Source organism: Cucurbita maxima, unplaced genomic scaffold (assembly GCF_002738345.1).
Source record: "Cucurbita maxima cultivar Rimu unplaced genomic scaffold, Cmax_1.0 Cma_Scf00061, whole genome shotgun sequence".
In the NCBI taxonomy this organism is placed as follows: domain Eukaryota; kingdom Viridiplantae; phylum Streptophyta; class Magnoliopsida; order Cucurbitales; family Cucurbitaceae; genus Cucurbita; species Cucurbita maxima.
In genome coordinates, this window is record NW_019272077.1 from 154,741 (window position 1) to 178,173 (window position 23,433).

The 23,433-nt window shown below is 37.8% G+C and overlaps 4 protein-coding genes and 1 long non-coding RNA gene across 5 annotated transcripts; 1 reads left to right on the forward strand and 4 right to left on the reverse strand.

Annotated features, from left to right (window-relative positions):
- Window positions 1-331: 331 nt before the first annotated feature.
- LOC111471965 (CLP protease regulatory subunit CLPX3, mitochondrial-like) lies at window positions 332-9,748 on the reverse strand. The gene is made up of 15 exons (XM_023117648.1): window positions 8,817-9,748; window positions 8,380-8,441; window positions 8,182-8,282; window positions 7,988-8,067; window positions 5,675-5,725; window positions 4,816-4,890; window positions 4,655-4,732; window positions 2,926-2,982; window positions 2,218-2,288; window positions 2,029-2,128; window positions 1,766-1,870; window positions 1,325-1,387; window positions 1,090-1,212; window positions 846-1,004; window positions 332-674 (listed from the first exon to the last, which is right to left on the reverse strand). The coding sequence occupies exons 1-15, from the start codon at window positions 9,723-9,725 to the stop codon at window positions 606-608; spliced, it is 2,103 nt and encodes a 700-aa protein (XP_022973416.1). The 5' UTR covers window positions 9,726-9,748; the 3' UTR covers window positions 332-605.
- Window positions 9,749-13,053: 3,305 nt separating this feature from the next.
- LOC111471966 (protein BEARSKIN2-like) lies at window positions 13,054-14,899 on the reverse strand. Its single transcript, XM_023117649.1, has 3 exons — window positions 14,674-14,899; window positions 13,960-14,240; window positions 13,054-13,880 (listed from the first exon to the last, which is right to left on the reverse strand). The coding sequence occupies exons 1-3, from the start codon at window positions 14,837-14,839 to the stop codon at window positions 13,281-13,283; spliced, it is 1,047 nt and encodes a 348-aa protein (XP_022973417.1). The 5' UTR covers window positions 14,840-14,899; the 3' UTR covers window positions 13,054-13,280.
- Window positions 14,900-19,308: 4,409 nt separating this feature from the next.
- On the reverse strand, window positions 19,309-20,110 carry LOC111471967 (22.0 kDa class IV heat shock protein-like). Its single transcript, XM_023117650.1, has one exon. The coding sequence runs from the start codon at window positions 20,044-20,046 to the stop codon at window positions 19,498-19,500; it is 549 nt and encodes a 182-aa protein (XP_022973418.1). The 5' UTR covers window positions 20,047-20,110; the 3' UTR covers window positions 19,309-19,497.
- Window positions 20,111-21,010: 900 nt separating this feature from the next.
- On the reverse strand, window positions 21,011-23,193 carry LOC111471986 (probable beta-1,3-galactosyltransferase 8). Its single transcript, XM_023117674.1, has 9 exons — window positions 23,070-23,193; window positions 22,779-22,973; window positions 22,631-22,695; window positions 22,372-22,541; window positions 22,031-22,288; window positions 21,783-21,870; window positions 21,565-21,690; window positions 21,377-21,486; window positions 21,011-21,285 (listed from the first exon to the last, which is right to left on the reverse strand). Exons 1-9 carry the CDS (start codon window positions 23,124-23,126, stop codon window positions 21,137-21,139), a joined length of 1,218 nt encoding a protein of 405 aa, XP_022973442.1. The 5' UTR covers window positions 23,127-23,193; the 3' UTR covers window positions 21,011-21,136.
- LOC111471987 lies at window positions 22,493-23,101 on the forward strand. The gene is made up of 2 exons (XR_002715315.1): window positions 22,493-22,610; window positions 22,805-23,101. It is a non-coding gene; the product is annotated as an uncharacterized LOC111471987 (long non-coding RNA).
- Window positions 23,194-23,433: the final 240 nt, after the last annotated feature.

Sequence of the window (23,433 nt, forward strand, 5' to 3'; positions counted from 1 at the left end):
AAAACCCAAGTTGAGGGGACAATAACATTTCTCATAGAGGCATATATGTTGAATTGAATAGGTGGGGATGTGGGCCGACCAAATTCCCATGGACATATTCGGACAGAGAGACCTGCTGTCTGCTAGAGCTGCTGGATCAGAGGAGTCGGTTGAGATTGGCGCCAAGTTGTTTTGGTTAGTGGGACAAAACAACTTGGGCTATTATCTTAAGCCTAATAGACAAACATTAGTTCATGGCTCACTTTCCAGTATCACATCAATGATTAAGCAATTGTGTGTGCGTAACACTAATAGACTGTGAATCAAATTGAAAGATCAAAGTAAATAGACAAAATCAAAATTCAAAGACTACCTTTATAATTTAATGCATTTTAGAGATTTATTTAGACATAGATGATGTTATAGCCTAAATGATGAATGCCTTCTTTCCTTCATCTTCCCTAATACAATGAACTGAACCTGAGGTATGCGGTGTTAGAATGGGGTAATTACACCATATATTGTTATGAATGTATTTTATTGTTTTTCCCCCCAGAAAAACCATAAACCCAAAAAAGGGAAAACAAATGTATTTTAGAACTATCGTGGTTATCTTGACGTTGTTTCTATATACTCACGGCTCTTGATGACAGCTCTGTCTCACCTTCCGGTAACTCAATCACCTCCAAATTATCCTACAAACAAATTGTACCATGAGTAAGCCCTTAGATTCATAAGAAGGGCCAAGAGGGTATTATTTTAGGAACAATTAGAAGGGTGAAGGGTAGAATTCAAAAGGGTGTTTGACTTCTTTTTAGAGCAAATCATTTGCCTCAAATGAAAGACATATCTGAAAGAAACGGTACCTGTGATTCTTTCAACTTGGTCTCAGCCAGGTAGCGCTCCAATGCTCCATCCCCACGAAGAATTTTCCCTCCACAACTAGCCAAATTTACCGAGCCAACGGACTCTTCATCGACAACAACAGCATCTACTCTATCGTCTCCAGTCTTAACATCTGGAATCTAAACATTTGAGAATAAAAATGAGATTAAACCAAGGGTATTATAGGACCCCATTGCTATACACTGATGATTTCAGCTTCAATACCTCATACATGGCTTCAGTAAGAATGGTTTCTAGTATGGCTCTTAATCCTCTGGCACCAGTATTCTTGTTCATTGCTTTCTGGGCAATCCGTCTCAGCGCTTTCTCTGAGTAATGCAGTTTCACCTGGGAATTTAATGACGGTTCAACTAAGAGGGTCTACTCCACAGTGACAGGAGAGATGCAAAGGGAGAGGGTTCAGTGTAGAAATCGGCTACATCAGAAAGTAAATACTCACTTTATTCATGCTAAACAACTTCTTGTACTGCTTGCCAAGAGCGTTCTTCGGTTCAGTGAGGACCTGTTAACAACAGCAGGTCCAAGGAAACTTTCGTACTCATTTTGGTTATAGAAAGAAAACGTCAAAGAGAATCAACTGCATGCATAACGTGCACATTTCATTATTAAGATGAACTATCTATCGGCATCCATGTATGACAAGAAAAATATGCAACACGATGTTCGCTAACTCATGGAAAACGGATTGAGACAGGCAATGGAAGCTTAGGAGTATCTTATCTCAATACAGATGCAATGAGGACAATTCAGACAAAATTTCAAATGAACGTAATTGCTAACTAAATAACAAGTTTATTGATATTGAAAGTAGCTACAATCTCTAATAAAATTATCTCTTCGATGTAGTGTCTAGATGAACAACTTGAAACTATTATGATACCTGGACAAGCTGGTCTTCAGTTAAGGCTGATAAGCTAACAAGAATTGGAAAACGCCCAATAAACTCGGGTATGAGGCCATATGCTATAAGATCAGAACTCTCAACCTGAAAAGCACCAAATACAACGTTTACATAAACTTTAAAGGGATTCTGACCATTTTATCATCTCAAAAATAAAGTAATATGCATTGATTATAAATTCAAAACATGTGAAATAAATAAATCAATGCAGAAATTTAATGCCAAAGGGATTTTCTTGTCACCGTTTCCAATAATGATGATGTAACTGCAGCACTTGTTACCCCGCCCATTCTCATGTTAGCACGAACAGGTGCTCCAAAACCAATAGAAGAATCTTGCCGTCTGATCAGTAACAAAAACCATTTTAGTATTGAGAAAGCACCCTTGAACACAGATAAAATGAGAGTAATGGAAAATACTTAATAAGCTACCTATCAGAGATTGTCTTTTCTAGATCTACGAACGCTCCGCCACATATAAACAAAATATCTTTTGTATCTATCTGCAGATTTTTTCAACTCGGTTAAGAGATAATATCTCAAAGCAATAACCAACATCAAACCCCAGAAAGGGTTACATGAACCGTAAGGTTAAAAGGTTAGAAACGGGGTAAGACGTCTAAGGAAACTATTTATGGTAAAAGGTAACATTAATTCCAGTCCGACAGTACAATATACAGCAGAGGGAGCCTAGCTGTCCAACCCAAACCCAAAACCTCTAGCAATCAGTGAAATGTCTTCTATCCTATATATGAAATTATATGTAAAAAAACTAATCCTTGCAGTAACAAATTATGATGAGAAGACATAAAAGTTTCAAATTTCTTTAAAGAAGTGATAGATGCAAATCTTGTTTATGTAGTTTCCTGTAAAAAGAAGGAAAAAAAAAAAAGGTGCATTGTAATCCTTGAGGTATATACATATCCTAGCTTGGTCGGGCTCCCAACATTTGAACCATGGCAAACCACAAGGCATCCCTTGCCCCAATACCCTTTCTAGAGGCTTTTGGATCTGACAAACTTAAGGTGAGGCTATCCCTTTATGAAACCAAACCAACTCAAGTTTGATCACGGACTTGAGCATTCACCCACACTACAATACACAGTAACATTCGAGAGTGTTTTTTTGAGAATATATTACCTGAATGTTATCACCCCGAGGATGCTTCCTTGCCCCCTTCTCAGGAACATTTACTATCTAGACAAAAATTCATACGCAGAATTTAGGATGAAGAAAAAATATAAAGCTAAAACTAGTACAATATGATCCATATTCCTTTTTCCATTTTTGGAAATTTAATTACAATTAACCACACAGATAACAGAACAGAAAACTTAGAATCAACAAGACTAAAAGGGTAGAAATAACCAATGAATCATTTAGATGGACAAACACATGAGCTGGGTACTCCAATGAGTCTAATAGAGATGCATGAATCTCATTTTCTTATTTGATAATTTGGGTCTTAATGGAAACATAAACAAATTCCAATATTCCATAGTCCTACCGAGTTGCTAAGCAAGAAGCTATATTAATTTGTTGAAAACTTCCATTAAAAAAGGATTTGGAAAATATAAATTTAACTTTCAGCAGATGTGAAACTATGATATTACTGTATATAAGGTGGAATTTAGAGAACACGCCGTACATACAAATCTATAATTCTACCACAACACCCTAGAGGCATTCCTAATCTTTTTGGATTCTACAGAGTTCCTAAGGAGAGAAAGGAACCACCTATTCAATTATAGTATTTTGAATATTATTGCTCGATGGAGAAGTTTTTTGTAATCAATCCAAGATGGTTTTTTCCCTCCCTTTTCGTATATTCATTCAATCAATGAAAATATACTTTCTTCAAAAAAAAAAAAAAAAAAAAAAGATAAAAAGTAGACGTTCCTAATTTTGGTCTATGCCTGCCCTAGGAAGCAAACTACACTAGCCCTCTCATGAGAAAAGGGAACACAAGGTCCAAATAATATTGTCATGAGAAAGGGAACCCAAGAGCCTCCTGTCACTATGAATAATATTGTCAAAAAAGAAGTGGAAGAGATCCTAGATGAGAGGACAAGACGAATAGGCAACTGAAAAGAGATATGCATGAGTTCCTTGCACAGTGGAAGGGGCGCAGAGATCAGTGGAGAATGCGTTGAAGACCTAAAGTCAGTTGCTATTCACATTGTTGAGTTCGAGTAGGGTTGGTTGACAAAGGGGAAGGATGACATAGTCATGCTTGTCTAGGGCATGTTGCCCGTGCTGCATACCCATACTAAACCCTCTTACTTACTTTCATGGTATACCTTTCATTCTAGTGTATTTATTGATTTTCCTTGTAATTTTGTAAGCATATGACTCCTCACCCGTGTTGGTATTTATACAATTTGCATCAGAATGTACTATAGGGGGTTATGACTAGGCGACAAATTTTCGCAGCCGAGTTATCAATGTTATTGTTCCTTATAGCTTGCTAGCTTATACCATTTGCTTTTTCAAATTGCTTTCAAAATGTTGCCCAAAACTTTCTCTAATTCCGTTTTTTAAAACCACTTTTCAAGAACAAGATAGAAGTTAAATTATAGGCCGTTTGAGCCACCAATGACCCAAGGTTTAGTTGGCCAACTTACTCGAGGGTGAGGGTGAGAGTAAGTGTCGCATTGTGAGTCTCAATAGGGTTCAATTGTGACAACAAGCATCTCCAGCTAAAGCGAAATTTTGTGTATAAAATAGTTAACTAATGCCAATATGAAAAGATGAAGTACTCGAAAAAGAACAAAGAAATCACAACCGATATGGCGTAACAATTTTTTCTTTAACACATTAAATTGGGAATAGTAATGCATTGGAAAAGACAAAAGTTTTATTGACTCACGGTTCCTTCTAGCATCTTCAATAATGCCTGTTGAACGCCCTCACCAGAAACATCTCTGCTAATATTTAAACTCTCAGCCTGAGAAATAATAACCAGGTTTACGTTGATATAGTAGATCACTATAAAGAAAAGATATTGATACAACGAAGAATCATGAATACCTTCTTTGTTATCTTGTCAACTTCATCAATGTAAATCATCCCTTGCTGAGCTGCTTGTACATTGAATTCTGCTGACTAAATCAAATATAAAATGTACGTCAATTTTAGCTGTTCAGTTAAGGTAAGATCTGGAAGATTATAAAGTAAACTGGCAGTTCAATGGGGTAAGAGAATAGATAAGTAAGGACCAGATCTCTTGCACTGAGACTGTGATCAAGTCATTCAATCAGTTTAACAAAAAAAGGCAAAGAAATGTCACATATCTATTTCTGTATGCGAGAAAAGGCATACGATCTTGTGAAATAGAAAAAGAAAATATTGGCATTGAGTTTTAACCAGCATTAAAATTAAGAGCACTGACACACTTGGTCAATCTCGTGCCCTTATCAATGTTGCTTTACGATTGTTTAACGTGAAGCAAATATTTTCCTAATAGCAAGGTGATCACAAAATCAAAATTATTGGTAGTTTCCTATTTAACTACAAATAGGTTTGGCCAATTTTTTATTCCTTCATCTTTACAGGAGTAGAGCAATTTCTTGATCTCAAAGTTTATGAATTAATAAACACCCTTCTTAGAAACTAGCACTCTTTCCCCAGTTAATTGTCCAGCATCATATTGATTACATTCTATGGAAAGTTGAACGACATATATGTTTTTGAAAAATCAAACGATAAAATAATAAAACGAAAGGAAGAAAAACCAACCATTTTGCAGAAATATAAAACAAATAAATGTACTATTCAAGGCAGAGATGAATGGCGTCAAAGTTTATACACGACTTGATAAAATCACTTAGCTACAAGTTAAATTGTTAAGTACGAAGTCTTTTTAAAGGAAATAAAACATGAAGCTTACAGCAAGTAGCTTGTACAAAATTGATTCAACGTCTTCTCCAACATAACCAGCCTGCAAAATTAGCATCCTCTCGTAATTCAATAACAAACCTTTATTATTCTGGGAAGAAACTAAGATTGTATTGTCAAATAAAAATTAATTATTCACACTAGTGTTGGAGGCTTGGAGCACATGAAAAATGAGGCAAATTAAAGCAATGTGTCTCTTGTTATCTATAACCAAATTAAAGGATTGTTTCAACTCTTATTATCTCCACCTCCCTTATTAGAAAAAACAACCAAAATAGTAAGGCACCCTTTAAAGAAAGCTTTATTGTAGAGAAGATGACTGTTTAAACTACCAAGAGAAGACATTAAAAAATATAAGGATTCAACGCTCAAAAGATAATTTTAATTATAGAAAATATGACCAGGAAAATAAAGAGAAGAAATTCCAATATACAAGGTCTTATCATTCCTACACCAACGATAAGTAAAGAATTTAATTCAATCCAGAAACTTCCACATCTTCATACTCATATTTGTAAATCATAACCCTGTTCTATCAGATAACCATCACATTCCCTAACCACATAGTTGAATTTTTCAGATAAAGGAGCAAGTGCAGAAATATACTAATAAAAAACCTCATAGAATGTATATGCATAAGCAGATTAACAACCTAGAGGAGAGAAGAATTATTGCCAAAGGCCCACCAAGGAAGTTACGAAAAGGCCTCCCAGTTGTGAGAGGAATTGAGAAACCTAAGAGAATTCTTTATCAACTAAGTTAGAGGAGAAAGACCCTGGAAACCTAGCAGAATGACAACTACTAATCCCATTAGGGCATAAGTGTTTCTCAAAAGAAAATATGAAGTAGCCTACAATGGCTATACATTTTCATATTTATATTTGTTTATTTTAAAAGAAAAATAAATAAATTTAAAATAATTTAACTATTATATTTGAATTAAATCCCTAAAATAACGCTTTCATCTGCCAGTTACCCCAGAGTAGAGCAGCACATACATCTCCCAAAGGATTTTATGATTGTTTCCACGTAGGGTAGGAAAAAGTAAAGGTATAGAAGACCTTCTACCAATGAAGGAAGAAAGTTCAAGAACTCCGAAGGATTCCCATAACCTCCAAGCAAGGGATATGACGTAAAGAAACGATCGGTCTCCATTGTTTTCTAAGAACGAGTGGATATATTGAAATTTTTTAGGGATAAACGGTGAAAATATTGAAAGAGACATCGGTTTCTTCTCTTCCTCCAAACAAACCATGTAACCCCAAAACAATCTGGCTTTAGGCACCTCAGGCAACAACCAAGACATATCTCTTCGAAGAGAAGTGGATTAATACTGGAAGGTTTATTGATGCCATTTGAGCCACAGTACCCAATACCTTAACCATACAGTTCTCTTTTCTTTCTCATTAAATTTCAGCACAAAGTCTACTTCCATTTTGTGGATTAGGGCTAATTAATTGCATAGAGAATTATAATCTTCCACCCAATCTCAATGCGGGTCATGAAGGAAAATACATATATCATAACAAGTGGTCTATATTCATTGTCCACAACTTTCATTCTAGTTCGAGTAAGATATCCTTCACACATTAGTTACTAACGTAGTTCTTTGGGTTCAAAGCAGTATTTATCATTCATAAAAGAAAAATTGGAAAAACTTCTCAATCCTGGCTCTCAAGGACTTCTCTATGGAAGCAAAACTCGATACTCCAGACCTAGTAAAGCTACTGGAAATGTCCGATTTTTGAGATAAATATGTGAAGTTTCCTAACATTTTAAAATCATAATTTCCACCTTCAAATATGGTTTAAAGTAGCCAATCATCAAGTATGGGTACAATAAAGAAATAATATCACAAAGTTAGGACTTAGGGTTTCTCCATCTGACAAGAAACCTCTCTCCCATTCTTTACCATTCAGTTACTGCCGTCTTACCTTGTTGAGTTTCAACCTAAGGACTACCCAACCATCCCAAGAACTGTGCTGCAATTGAGCTACCCCTTGTGTCAATAAAATAAAATACCATATCAGCAAAGCTGTAAAATGCAGAGAACATTCCTAGCCCCAAAAAACTATGAATTTTTATCAGTGAGGCAAGGCTTGAGTTTAGCTCTCATGAAGAAATGGCTCCATTAAGAACTTATGAAGTTGAGGAAGTCCTAAATAGGCGACCTTATTCAAAAAGGAAAAGGAGCATAAGAAGATGGTTAGAACATGCCAGAAATTCATGGTGAACAAATGAACATCAGATTTTTATTGTTTTCTACAAATCATTCAGAGGAAAAAATGGGAAGAAAGAAATTCACCTGTGTTAAAGTTGTAGCATCAGCAATGACAAATGGCACATTGACAAAGCGAGCTAAAGTCTTCGCAAGTAACGTCTTCCCTATTTTAGGATTTGCAAATTAGAAAGAACTCCGACACATTGTGGATGCTTAATATCATGCCAATGACAACCAGTGTCAGTACATTGAAACTTGATAAGTGCAAGAGGTCATACCAGAGCCTGTTGGACCCATCAAGAGAACATTGCTCTTTTCAAGCTCCACGTTATCATCATCATCTATCATATCTTGGGTTTCTGATTCAATTCCTGGTGCGCTACATGAATCCACAACAACAGTAGCAGCTAGTTACTAATGGACACAGACTGAAGGGCAAGATAATTCTTAATGCAAAAGTTGAAGGAAAAACCAACCATTTTTTCAAGGAAGCATGATATATTCGTTTGTAATGGTTATGTACTGCCACAGAAAGTACCTGTGAAAGATCAAGAAAGCTATCTTTGAAATTTTACAACAGCTCATAAACTAATAATGCAACAAATCAGAGCACGCTGATATCACTTCTCGCTCGTTGCAACAATCACCTAAATTTTGGATAAAAAGTATGTCTTCAGCACTGCATATCATAGTTTACACTCACTCACTCCTGGTTATCAACGTGCTAGATGGTGGTCAAACTTCAAAGACCAAGAAACTGAAGATATGTAAAAAGAAATTAAAATATGACAAGCAAGATAGCTAGTTTATGAAAGCAACATCCCTTGTGAGGCTTTAAACTAAATATGTCCGCTCTTATGCAACCACCGATAACATGCACACTAATAACAAGTTCATTAGATCATATGCAAACCTTCTTGGCTTTTTCTTGGCCAATAACAAATTTGTCCAAGCCCTTGCAAATCTCTTTAGGAGTGGGTAGATCCTTCCCCAAATTCGATCCTCCCCACTCACTCTTCTTCCCATCACCAGCGCCATTTCCACCCGAACCCGAGGTGCTTCCACCAGGACCTGTAGCACGAATGAAGTTCACACCAGGCGCATATGGCGGACCTGGAGGAGAATGCACCGCCAGCCCATTAACGGGAGGCGGTCCAGGAGGCCAATTCTCAGGCGGTTCTCCACCATACAATCTTGCAGTTTCGAAAAACGAGACTCTCAACCTACTATTCACATAATTTTCATCTGGAGAACCGGCGATGGCATTACCTTTACCATCTTTGGTAGTAATTCTTCTTTCTAAGGAATTCTTCGGTCTGGAATTCAGATTGCCGATCTCGATGAAACTGCCCTGTAGAGGAGCGATCTTGTAAGGGCGGAAATAGTAAGCGGTCTTGCAATTGGGACACAAATTAACAGCTTCGTAAGCTTCTTTTCGGTTCGGAGGAGCATCGGAAGAAGATGGAAGAGAAGAAGAAGGGGGATTAAGGGTTGGGAAATGGCGGTTGGAAAAGAGAATATCCATATGCTTAGAGCAACGTGGACAATTAGCCTCGGCCCGAATCTTACGGATTGGGGTGCTTGTGTTGTAGGACTGTGAATGGAAATCATCAGAACCAGACCCGCCGTTGTCCCATTTATAACGCTCCTGAACGCCGATAAACGATTCCCGGCGGCGATAACTCGAAGCATGAAGATTATTGAGATGGGTCGAAATGGGGCAAATCTGGGTCAAACGGTGACTGTGATTGGAGAAGCAGAGCAGCCTTATTGCCCTCAATTTCTTCCATTTGAAAATCGCAGTTCCACCACTTCCAGACATGTACAAATTTGTATATAGTTCAAACGGATAAACAAATAAGATAGTTGGTCAAGAATCCAGAAGAAATTCAATACAGTACAAGCTCTAAATCTAGAGAACAGAAAGAGAAAGCGAGTGAGAGAGAGAAGTAGAGGAAAAAGTGCGCCTAAAATGAAAGAATACAAACTTCGCGTTAATTTATTGAGAGAGAGAGAGAAAGGTGAGGAATATTTTAAGATTGAGAGGATGAGAAGGAATGTGGGATTTGGGAAAGAAAACAGGGCAAGAAAACAGCTTCAATCTTTTTTCTCCATGATTTCTGTCTGAATTTTGTACTTTTTTCGTCGAATCTAATAATGAACTGTAACTCTAACTTCTATTAATCCCATCAATCCTAATGTTTCAAATATTGAAAAGTTCCAAACCCATTTCAGATTTTATTTCAAATTTCCATGGGAAACAAAGACTTTTGAGAATCAAAAACAAAAAACCCCATTAGAAATCCCACTAATAATCCAAAGACTTTTTTGCATATTATGGCATCGGGTCAAATCCTACCTTATTTGAAACAATTAGTTGCGGCAGTGCTTGAACAATGCAGTGTGTCAACTCAATCACAAAGCAACTCCAAGGCTTCCTCATTTCTGTTGGTCACTCGCAAACACAGTTATTGGCCTTCAAGCTGGTCCGCTTCTGTAATGATCACAGCTTATGCTTCTCAGCGCGATCCTAAAGCGGCATTTCTTTTTTTTATCGTACCATGGTCCGCTGAGGAACTGCTCGACCCAACCATTTTATCAGGTTCGAGTAGGCTAGCTCACTCCTCCACACCGTCGCCAAGCACCGCCACGAAGAGGCCAATACCGTGATGACTTTACTACTGGAGGACAAACTTGAGGTTTCCTTACGTTTCCTTATTTAGCTTTACTAGCTGAAATGAAGTCTTGGGAGTGAAGTTTGAGGTTTCCTTACGTTCCCTTATGTAGCTTTACTGGAGGACAAAACAGAGATGCTCTGCAGCACCCACTCCAGCATACCAGAGTGGACTGGAAGGAGACGCCGGAGAGGCACGTGATCATGCTGGATGTGCCTGGGCTTAGCAAGGAGGAGCTGATGAACATCGAGTTGGACGACCAAAACAGGGTCATCAAAGTGATGGGAGAGAGCAATGTTTGAACGTCTTGAAGTGGGAGCATAAACAAATATGAAATAGATAACACAGAACAAGAGCAATAGTTCTTAGTGTTTATATGCATAGTTAACCGAATAAGAATTGGACAAACATAATTTAACACTTCCACTTTGGCCAAGGAATTAGGTAATCGAGTCAGGATCAACACGTGAAAGGAAAAAAGAAAACAAAAGATAACACATTAACTTGGTAGGTGACACGTGTCAAGAGAGGTGTTTTCTGTATTTTAGGTAATTGATAGGAATAACTCCTTATTAAAGGAGGCATGAATGAACCAAGTTAAGACTAAGGTGCTAGAGCTAGAGCGATTTTTACGTTGACCTAAGTCAATACTTTTTCAGTAGACCAAGCACCCTAGGATCGTGACCTGTAATAAGAGGTCTAGCTAGACCTGAGTGCACCCAGAGATTGAATTAGCCTCGAGGAGCTAATCTCGAGCATTCTAGAAATGTCAGATGAGATTTAAATTACCTAGACGCCTCTAAGAACCTAGTAAACATCTATGGTACTCAGTGAAAATTTAACAGAACTTACAAGATCATGAGCAACATGGATGGTATCAATTTGAGGAGTTATTATTGTGTGTAGAAGCAGGTCAAGAGCCTGTAAACCATCCCCGAGAGAGAACAAGATAGTGCACAAATAGTTGACTTAAGGAGCTACTATTGTGTAGAAGCGAGTCGAGAGCTCATAAACCAGTCGTGAGGGGGGGACGAGGGACAACATGAGTAGTTAACTTAAGGAGCTACTATTGTGTGTAGAAGCTGGTTGATAGCCTGTAAACCAGTCTCAAGAGGGGATGAGGGGCTACATAAATAGTTTAGCTAATGATAGGTACCATTATCGTGTGTTAAAACAATCTGGAATTCCTTAAAAGTAGGCTTGAACTTCTTAGAGGCCAAAGAAAAACTTGGTAACTTATTAGGTTAAGGATGCAATGAGAGTTTACAAGTAGGTGTTGCTTACTAAGTATTTTTACACTCACCCTTTTCCTTTTTTTTTTCTTCAAGTGTTCACAGACTACAGTCGCAGTGGGGAAGTATCTGAGGGTTACATAGTCACATAGGGATTTGTTCCATAGCGTCAGTTCGTCTTTTGTATTTCGTTCTGTAATTGTACCCCGAACCTGTTTCACCATTTGTAATAAACTTAAATAACATCATCATGTAATTAGATTTCGTTTTTCTTTTAATTGTGTCGTTTGTTTTTAATTTGATTTAAAATTACCGTATTTTTATATTTTATTTTATTTGCTTTTGACTTGTCTTTTAGTCATGGTCCGAGAATTGAAGACTCGAAAATGGAACCGTGACAAAGAATTAGAAGTTAGTGTCAGACAGCTGAGCTGACGACCTAATTATGTGGCTTCTAAGATAAAAAAAGAATCAAATAAGTTAAATGAGTATTTTCATTACATCTCCTTTCTATCGAATATGTAGCGGTTCGTGATTCGGTGAACCATTTATTCTTATTGTTTTCATATTGAGTATTGAGTAGCCAATGACTGACAAGTGTTCAATGTTATAGCATTACTATTTCAAAGGGGTAAAAATAAACACAAATTTTATGTGTAACACCCTATATCTAAGATTTGAAATCTGGATTTGGTACGTGATGGTTTCGGCATTTTCTTGTGATTTGACCACATTACTTACTATTTGTTTTTAAGAGTGAAGATTATCCCCACAAACTAATACAAGTCTTTCCAGCATGGTTTGTCTCTACTCACATGCCGTCACCAAACTTAGAATTGCTTCAAGAAAAACACATTTAATTATCAAGTTCCTCTAAGAGCCATTGAAAAGGACATGTACCTTGTTGACGATATAGTAGTAACTTTCATTTTTTTCAAGTTGCTCTCATTCAAATGTGGCATTTGTTCATTCATGTATCCCTTTTTTACTCGGGCGTCACATGCCCACCACTTCCTGTCTTGGTTCGTTCCCGAATCAAATCTTAGTGGGAGGTATCGTTTTAATACCATTTATAATACCACACACTTAGAATTTGCAATCTGAATACTCGACATGAGTTGTTACTTGAATTACTTTCTTGTATGATCCAGTTTATATACCATTTAGAACATGAATGAAGAACTTAAAATGATATAAGAAATTAAAACTAAGAACATATTATGAAACAAAAAGTGTTGGGAAGAATGCTCTCATAATCTCTCGCTATGCATTTCGATGTTACAATTACAGCCAGAGACGCAAATAATATTATTGAAAATGTTGAACCAACAATTTTTGCACAATCAATCAAACCTAAAATCAAACGCAACAAACAAATCCATCCCACCTACATGCATGTCTTCTTCTATTTGGTTCCAATTCATATCATCACATATACATACCCATACATAAGTCAACAACATTTTTCACTTACTTAGCGTACCCCCAAAAGTCCATCTCCCCTCGAAGCGAAAGTTGATTGATTTGACTCACCGACGATGACCCATTTTCATCCTCGAACCTCACATCCTTAGACGAATCCTCATTCCCTAAATGAGATGTAACGAGCCGATCCAACATGGCCCATGGCTCAGTCATCCCATCACCCGGTTGGTCCGTCTCTGGGTTTGACATCAATTGCTTGACCATCAGCGGCGTGTCGGGTGGCAGCGAGGATAGCGACGGGTAGTCGTAAGCAGCGGCTGTGCTGCCGAGGGGCTTGTGGTTGAGGGTGGAAATGTTGGGGTGAAAGAGGGGATGGGAAAAATGGGAAGATGGGGCTGTGGTTGGCATGTAGTGTAGGGCTAGGTCGGATTTGTTGAGCTCGAATGTGGGGTGTGTGGCGTAGTTTTGTTGTGGTTGGCGTAGTTGGTTGTGCATGAAGGTGCGTGATGTAGCGATGGAGGCTGATGAGTGTGCGTTGTTTAGGTGGTGGTCGGCGGAGTTGGCGCTTGACCCTCCTTCCCCTTCCCTTGTTACTTTGAAAAGATTCTTCTTCTTGAAAACCCTACAAACCACCCACCCATCCTCCTGCCACGTGTACACCCTCCATAAGTGACTCTCGATAATAATTACAACAAAGAATCAAGAGAGCGTTCGGGGTACTCACAGAGTTGTTATTGGAGTGAGGATCATCAGCATCTTCGAGACGATATTCGTGCATGATCCAATCAGTTTTCTGGCCATGAGGAGCTCGCCCACGATAGAACACTAGGGTTTTGCGCATTCCAATCTTCTTATAAGAATTTCTAATGCACTTGTCTCGTCCAGTTGCCTTCCAAAACCCGGCATTCGTCGCTCTATTCGTTCTCGATCCTGTTGGGTACTTCCTATCCTTATGGCTGAAAAAATACCACTCGTTTTGTGGCGTCGACCCTATCCTACATTTCTCTGATCACCACCAATAACCAAATTCAACACTCATTTACTTCAACAAATTTTTCTTTAATGTAAACCAAGAATTGTAAGTTCATATCTCGAATTTGATCGAGATGAGTTCTTTTTCTAAGGGAGTAAAAAAAAAATAGTAAAAAAAAAGAAGGGTAAGAAAAGGAATGCATAGGTAAAAGGGAAGATTTGAGATGCACATATTACAAGGTAAATATTAGGATATAGCCAATATAATTTTCAATTAATAAAAAGGAGTCCAAAAAATGAACTCGTGAGCTGCAACAGCAGTTTCGTTACGTTGCTGCCGAGAATTAATACCACCCAAAAAAAAAAATGTCACCTCCTCCTAATTTTCATTTGATCGATTAACGTCTTAAAAAATTAGAAGATTTGAATCTCTCTGTCTCAAAATTTTAAGACATGTAATTATTACCTTGCAAGTCCCAGGGTTCGATCTTGTTCAAGTCGACCTCACGTACGACGTCCATGTCAAACTTTTGAAACGAGACCTTCTTCTTCAAGTAGTAGTGAAGTAGCTCTTCATCGGTAGGATGGAACCGAAAGCCTGGAGGAACGCCGGTACCGCCCGTGGAGGCCATTTAGGTGCAGTAATGATAAGTATGGTTGGATTGAAATATAGGGTTGGAGAGACTGTAGAAGAAGGTGATGAAGGGGTATAAATATGGAAGGAGAGTCAAAAGGTGGGGGAAGAAGAGGAGAGGTTATAATGAAAAAGAGAAGCGTTGACGGGCGGAGACTACGGCGGCGGAGATGGTTAAAGTTATCGTAAAAAGGAAGCATAAGGAATGAGGGGATGGTTTTTCTCATTTGCTAGCTGTAGTTTACTACACAACCAACTCTATTTTATGTCATATCTCTTCTCCACCTCCACTTTTGGAGCGTGTGCCTCCAAATCTTTTAATTAACTCCCCGTTAATTTAATTATAAATCAATTAGTCGGGGTGACCAAAATTTCACAGGAAGTGATAAGATTCATGTGACATCTGAGTAAACGAGAGGTATATAAATGAATCGAAACCATATTTAAATGAGAGTGATCGAAACCTTTTCTCCAGTGGCTCAAACAAAAAAATTAAAAAAAAAAAAGAAATTTATAAATGGGTTTTATGTTGGGGACATAAATTCTGAGGTTATCTGTAACACAAGAAAACTGAAGGAGAAGGCCTATAGCAATGTAAATGAGAGAGAGTAGACACACGCGCCGGGTTGAGAGTTGGGATTGATTTAAACTATATATTAATATTAGGGTTTGCAATTTGGAATTAAAAATATGAATAAACGATCCCGAGAGAGGAAAATAATGAGAATAATAAAATAAAGGATATTAGATTGCTCCCAAAGCAATGTTAGTATTATTATATAATATGAAATTGGAATATTCCGCATTATTTTAATATATAGTTTTAATATATAGTTTTAATAATAATTCATTTTTTAAAAAATGTAACGGAGAAAAGGGCAGTGAAAGGAGGAGGGAGCAATAATATTGAAGTGCCTAGGGTTTACCTCTCTCGCATGTGACACACCCTTCACCTTATGACCTCGATTTTGCCACTCTTTGATTTAATTCTACGCCTTATCTCTCCTGCCGTCCCTTCCTCGCCCTCGCCCTCGCCCTCGCCTTTTTGTCAACTCTCCCTACGCGTTTACATATTGGTTTGACATGACCGACTTTAGTTTATGTGATATTCGATAAATGAGAGTTACATAGATGAATCGAAACTATATCTGAATACAAATGATTTTGAAGCTACGATTTTTGTACCTAAGTTAATTTTTCGTTCCTTACACGAACTCTGATTTTTTAAAACTTGTTACCCAGAACCAACAAATAAAACCTTATCTCATACACATTAAAAGTGTGGATGCTATGATTTATGGTGTATAACAAACATGATAAATTACAAATTTTATCAATTTCCGAGGGTTTTGATAATACCTCATAAATGCTACTTATAATTTTATAAAATTCTCTAATTATAATATTTTAAATCCGTACATAAATGGATTGAGACCATGTTGAAAGTCACTATCTATATTAAAACGGTGCACTTCTTTTTTAGTTTGATTTGGTGCAATTCTATATTTTATGTTTGATACCCGAGTAAAGAAGGAGACTAATAAGATGTACTTTCCTTTTTCAGTGGCTCAATTATAGGAACTTTATAGTCAAACATGTTTTACTTGTATGAATTGTGTACTAGGTGATGTTCTAGAAATTTTCTTAATATGTATGCGAGTGAGGACAAAGCATGCATGCTAAAACTACTCATGTTGGAGTAAATTAAGAAGCGAGAAGTAGGTGATGCGATCATGTTGTATGTAGGGGATTCAAATAATCAAACTAATGAATATTTAAGCTCTACGTCCTATATAAACCGTTACTAATCTGTCTGTAATCCATAACTTAAAAAATGAAATCGAATTGGCTCAAAATTGGATTAAAGTTTGAAAGGGATGGAGTGATGTTAGAATAGGATTGTGAGAAATTTAGAGAAAGAAAGAAAATGATAAAAAGAAGGAATGGTTGAAAATTTGAATGACGTAAATATGAGAGCTTCAACCCAACAACGGAATCGAGGAGGATACAGAATGATGATCAGAAATGGAATTAAATTTGACGCAAAGAATGTCAACAATTCCAACTTTCTACGTATCACCTAATCCTTCATTTTACACAACCCAATATATATACATACATGTATTCATATATTGCGACGACTATCTTTACAAAAAAAAAAAAAAAAAATTTGAAACCCGAACCACCGTGAAGACGGTAAAGAGATAAGTTAAAAATATGGTAAATTTTTCGAGTTTAGGGTAGGAGATGTCGTTTCGAGCTCACTTTGGAAGTAATTTGTGCCATTTAGGTTTGGGTAGGTTTTTAAACGGTTAGTATTTTAAGAAATATTGGGTAAGTAATTCTACTATTGGGTCAAGAAATGTAGTCACACGAGATCTATCCTTTTATAAAACATCATAACATGACCTTGGTCTCAACTTCCAGTATGGCTAGAATTATATGTCTAGTACTTCTTTACACACGACTCAAGTACACGCACATGGGCTTAAGGCGGGCTCGTATACATACCCCTTGGACTTGGCCTTGAACTAACATACACTCAAATCCGTATTATTTATAGCGGAGAAGCATTTTGATGCATGTAAAAATACAAAATGCATGAGGTCCCATAGTTAAAAATCATGACATGTATCTATGATGCAAGTTATACCTTTATTCCTTTTCATGCATAACTTAATCATTTCTTATTAACTTAATAAGTTAACTCAATAAGTTTAGGAAAATTGTTAGCCTCTGGGTGAGAGGAGTGTTAGGCTAATTTGTGGAGAAAGTTTAGGAAATCTATTAGTGTACATCTTATTCATAAGTAGTTGCTAATTTATGGAGAAAGCTTAGGCAATAGGACATGAGGCTTATCTTCTAAATCGCTTACCGACAAAGGCGCTGGACACCGCAACCCTTACGAAGCATGGTTCGACAAGACAACTCACCTCGAGTACCTAAAAGTATTCGGTTGTACAACCCATGTTAAGACTGCAAAGCCATATACCAAAAAGTTTGATGACATAAGCCAACAGTTGGTGTACTTTGGCGTAGAGGATGAGACTAAGGCACATAGGTTGTATGATCCGCAACATGAGAAAGTTCATGTAAGTAGAGATGTCGTATTCAAATAAGAGAAGAAGAGGAATTTATGCAACGTTGATAATAACAAATAGACTGTTACAAAGTTCACTGCCCAGGAAGAAGAGGGACACGCAACAGGCCTAGAAAGTGCATCGACAATGACACCAAATCCACACATGTCATCACAAGTGACACCGAAAGACGTGATGAATTTTTTAGAACAAGAGAGCTCAGGCGAGAGCATAGGAGGATCCACAAGAGATGGTGGACCAAAGAAGTTTCATTCTCTTGCTGAAATTTATGCGGATACACTTGAAGAAGAATTGAATTTCAACAAGTTAATGTTGCCGTGGACGAGGAGCTAACAACTTACTGTAAGATAGCAATTGAGACAATGTGGTAGAAACCCATGCAAAAAGATCTTAAAGTCATTGAGAAGAACAAGATGTGGGTACTGACTAACTTACCGTCCAAACATAAGTTCATCGGTTTGAAATGAGTGTTTAAGTTGAAGAATAATAGTGAATGAAATGTCATCAAACATAAAGTAAGACTCGTGGTGAAGGGATACGTGTAACGACCAGAAGTTGATTTTGAGGAGGCTTTTGCGCCTGTGACTAGACTGGACACTGTAAGGTTGATTCTTGCCCTTGCAGCTCAACATGGGTGGGAGGTCCATCACTTAGAAGTCAAATCAACATTCCTAAATGGTGACCTCCAAGAAGAAGTGTATGTTCCCCAACTTGAAGGGTTCATTATCAAAATCGAAGAGCACATAGTGTACAATTTGTCAACGACCCTCTACGATTTACGGCAAGTATTGAGGGCATGAAACATACGTCTAGACAAGAGCTTAAAGAGTCTAAATTTCATGAAGTGCTTGCAAGAACAAGCAGTGTATACAAGAAATAATGGAGCTAAAACACTCATAGTTGGCGTGAATGTTGATGACTTGATCATCACTGGTTAAGTATAGAAGACATCAAAGAGTTCAAGTAACATATGATCGTCACTGGTTAAGTACGAAAGACATCAAAGAATTCAAGTAACATATGATGACTGATCTTGGATTACTCAAGTACAACCTCTATATTAAAGTAGACCAAATGAAAGAATGCATTATACTAAAGCAATTGGCCTATGCTAAGAAGGTATTGCAGCAATATAAGATGGCAGAGTACAACCGACCAAGTATCCCATGAAAATAAAGTTACAACTTTGAAAAGATGTTGAATACTCTCTCCATTAGTATTAGTATTAGTTTCGATGAGAGTTGTGGCCAAATGAAAGAATGCATTATACTAAAGCAATTGGCCTAGAAGGTATTGCAGCAATATAAGATGGCAGAGTACAACTGACCAAGTATCCCATGAAAATAAAGTTACAACTTTGAAAAGATGTTGAATACTCTCTCCATTAGTATTAGTATTAGTATCGATGAGAGTTGTGGCGGAAAAATTTGTTAACTTTCTACATCGAAAGTATTTCATAACACAAACTTGCTTCTTTATTTTACACACACTGCACTGCATTCAAACTTTCAACTCAAAACATCGCACATTAACTGAAGAAAAGAAAGTTGGTTTGTCAGAGCTCCTGCTTGGCTCCGCCCGACTTGGTCATCTCCGCCCGCGGTTCTTCAATGCTGACCACTTTGGGTTCCTTAACCTTCTCCGGGGAGACCTTGGACAACGTCACCGTGAGAACCCCATTCTCCAGCCGTGCTCTAACAGACTCCATATCCGCATTTCTGGGCAGCCGAAACTGCCTCCAGAATTTGCCATAGCTTCTCTCGACTCGGTGCCAGTGGTCGCTCTGTTTTTGGTCCTCCCTTTTCCTCTCTCCCATCACTTTGATGACCCTGTTTTGGTCGTCCAACTCGATGTTCAGCTCGTCCTTGCTAAGCCCAGGCACATCCAGCATGATCACGTGCCTCTCCGGCGTCTCCTTCCAGTCCACTCTGGTGGGCTGGAGTGGGTGCTGCAGAGCATCTCTGTTTTCGTTCTGGAAGCTAAAAGGGGTTTGCTCGAGAATCCCAAATGGGTCGGAGAATGGAAGCAGCGAGGCTGTTGATGAGGTCAGGAGAAGAAGAGTGAACATCAAAAGTGCTGGTTTCTTTGCTTTGGATATTGCCATTTTCGGTGGAGTTGGAGGATGGATGATGAAGAGAAATTTATTTATAAGTGGAAGAGACGGAAAAGAGGAATGTATTTGGGCATTGTTCTTCGGGGTTCTGGACAATTCTTGCAGTTTCAGGATTTGATTGGAACAGAGAAATTCAGGATTCTCCTGCATCTTCTCGACACTTCTCCAATTTCTTTTACTACTCACTTAAAAAACTTAAATACATGTATTTTTTTTTTTAATTTTTTAAAAAATAAATGTAATGGTTCGTTTTTATTTTTGAGCTTAGCTTCCTCACATCCTTATAAAAATTATCTAATAATCCACCCATCTTCAAAGTCTAGCTTACTCACTCGCATTTGGTCCCTTCTTTAATTAAAGTGGAACCCTCTAATCCACCCCTTTTGAGATCAGCCTCCTCACGAGTACCATGGACTTACATAAATAATCATTTAAAACTTTGTCTTAAAATACTACCATGGACTTACGTGTTCGAAACATTTTCAAAACAACCTACCGAAATATTAAATAATAAATAAAAATTAAAAAAAAAAACCCCTTTTATAACCCAAGTCTAGGGAAATAAATACATCTATCCTATGAATGTGTCATGGTCTCGATTTGTGATGTCGTCGTCAGTCGTACATGAGTATCTTGCCTTAACCTAAAATAGAAATAGCACGTGACTTGAGTATTTTAAGAAATACTCAATACTGATGGGGTTAGATGGAAGCACATACAATTATGAACGAGACCTAATCTTTTGGTTTGTATTCCCTTGACACGATCCTCATGTGCAAGTATAGGTCCATCAGTCGGTTCACACACTTTCTAAGTTCATTTTCCTAGTCGGTTCACACACCATCAGTCGGTCCACAAGCTGGTATATATATATATATATATATATATATATATGAAATGAATAAAAATAAAATAATATTAAGGAAAAAACCAGAAATAATAAACAAAAAGAAAAGAGATTAAATAGATGCTCATTGATTGATGCAAGGTACAAAAGCGACGACTTTGGCATTCTGAATGGGAAGTTCATCGATGTTATTATAAGTGGACAAGCATGAAGTGAAAATGGATAACAATGACATTAAACGTCAACGTTCCAAATAGCTGCATTGCCTTCTCCACATAACTTATGGACCTCCTTCATTTTGTCTACCGATTCGCAAATCCCACTACACGACCAATCAAAAGTTGCCACGCACACATTCCCTCCGTTCGATTTTGGTTCGCAATCTGATATTCACCCAAACAAACTCATAATTCGAGCATTCAACGATGAGTTGAATTGGTATTATGATTGAAGGAGATAGATATAACGTCTTACCTGGAGGTGTCCCACAACACATTGAACGATCATCCACATGTTCCACTTCTAACCCAATGAACCAAGCTCCCAACGACACGTCTTCGTTTGCATATCTATGTAGTATCGGACTAATTTGAAAATAAAATAAAATAAAACTAGTGTTAGCATGAAAACAAAAAAAGGAGACCGAGGTTGAATTGACTTACAAATTAAGGGAAATGTAGGCAGCAAGGTCTTTAGAAATGACATAGATTTGACCAGTGGCATGCCGGAAATACTCGTTCCCTTCTTCTCCGAATTTCCAATACTCTGGCTCGTGATACTTTAGTCCCCTGTTCATTTCCATTATCTTCCGTATATTAATCCACTCCCCTAATTGAACTTTTTTTAAGTTTTCATTAAGAAAATAATAATACAAACTCACTTTTGAAAGAGAACTGGGCCTGACTTCATGCAGCCCATGTAAATCCTGGGCTTGGACCGATGCCGTTCGAGGGCCGACACCAACGCACCTACGCACAAAACCGCCATTTTCAATTTTCAATTTTCAAGTTTATATTTAATATTGATTTTTTAAATTTGAAAAGTATTTGATAAATTTGTAATTTTTTAAGTTATTTAGAATATTAAATTTGTAATTTTAAGGAAGTCGACGACTTTTTTTTCACTTACCCAAATTCACATGAACATCGTCGTCAACCTTGACGTAGAACTCCGCCGCCCACAGCGACGCTGCGGTGGTGAAATACAGCCGAGTCTTCGTCGATAGTTGATGGTAATCTTCCACATGCCTCAGCCGCAGAAAGTCACCGTGCACCTCCTCCTCCTCGTCTATGGCTCTGTCCAATGCTCCACCAGGTCTTCCACTCTTTCCTATGACGAATCGGATCACAATCCCCTTCTCTTTCTCTAGTTTCTTCAGCGAGTCTCCTGCGCCGGTTATCAATTGCTCAATCTGATGCCGATTTCTGAGTGAGTTTCGTATTTGAGTTAGGGTTTTGGTTTTTACGGACCTCGAGGCATCCATGACTCTCGAATCGAGTCTCGGCGTTTCTTGCTGCTGAAAGCCGTGTTGATTCCGATCACTACGAACGCCTTCTCCGGCGGCGTTCTTTGATTTCTCCCGTTCGTTCGAGATAGAGCCATTTCCATCTCCCAATTTTCGAACGTTTTCTCCAGAGATCTGGTGAAATAAAGCTTCACAACACAAACACAAAGAGGAAGAGAATGGAACAGAATAGAAAAAATTTCGGTAAGATCGATTGGCCTTACTGAAGAGATTGATGTGTTTTAGTAACTTCCACCATAATGTCCTGATCACTTGATTCTACTAATTTCTGCCGAAAAACAAAAATTGAAAGAATCACATTACGTTACGATTTTGCATTGTGCAATACAAGTACAAATTAGGAAAACTAACTCGTTTATGGTCACAATCTTGTGCAGCTTCAAGATTTTCGAGATGGTTGAGAAACTGAGGGTCTCTAGTATGAATACTGGTGCGGGCAGTGAAGAGCGAGCCAGCAAGAAAGCTAGCAAAACAAAGAAACAAGGTGAGTTTACCAGTCATTGGCTTTCCCCTCATTTTTCTGCCTTCCTGCTTCCTGTTTGGAACCTAAAAACATTCAGCCACAACCAAAATCACAAACTACACATACACATTGCTTGCATATATGTTGCTGCAATGGATACTCAGAATTTATTTATATACATAGATAGATAGAGCATAGTATTGGGGGATGATCTGATCACTTGTGCATGCGTGCATGATTTAGAAAGCAATTAAAACAGCTTCTGGGTTGTGGTGGGATGTTTGAACATATCATATGGCGAAGAGATGGAGGATGTTTAAGATGGTTGAAAATTGTTCTGAATTGGTTGAGTGAGGAGAGAAACACAAAAGGGGGAATGCCTACAAATTGAATTAAATTTGAAGTAAATGCGATTAGGCGAAGAAGCATTAGGATGGAAGTATCTTTAAATGTTTAGAAAGTAAAAAGTCGTTGAAATTTGCCCAAAACTGGAAAGGAATTAGGTATACCTTGGAATGATGGGGGGGGGGGGGGGGGGGGGGG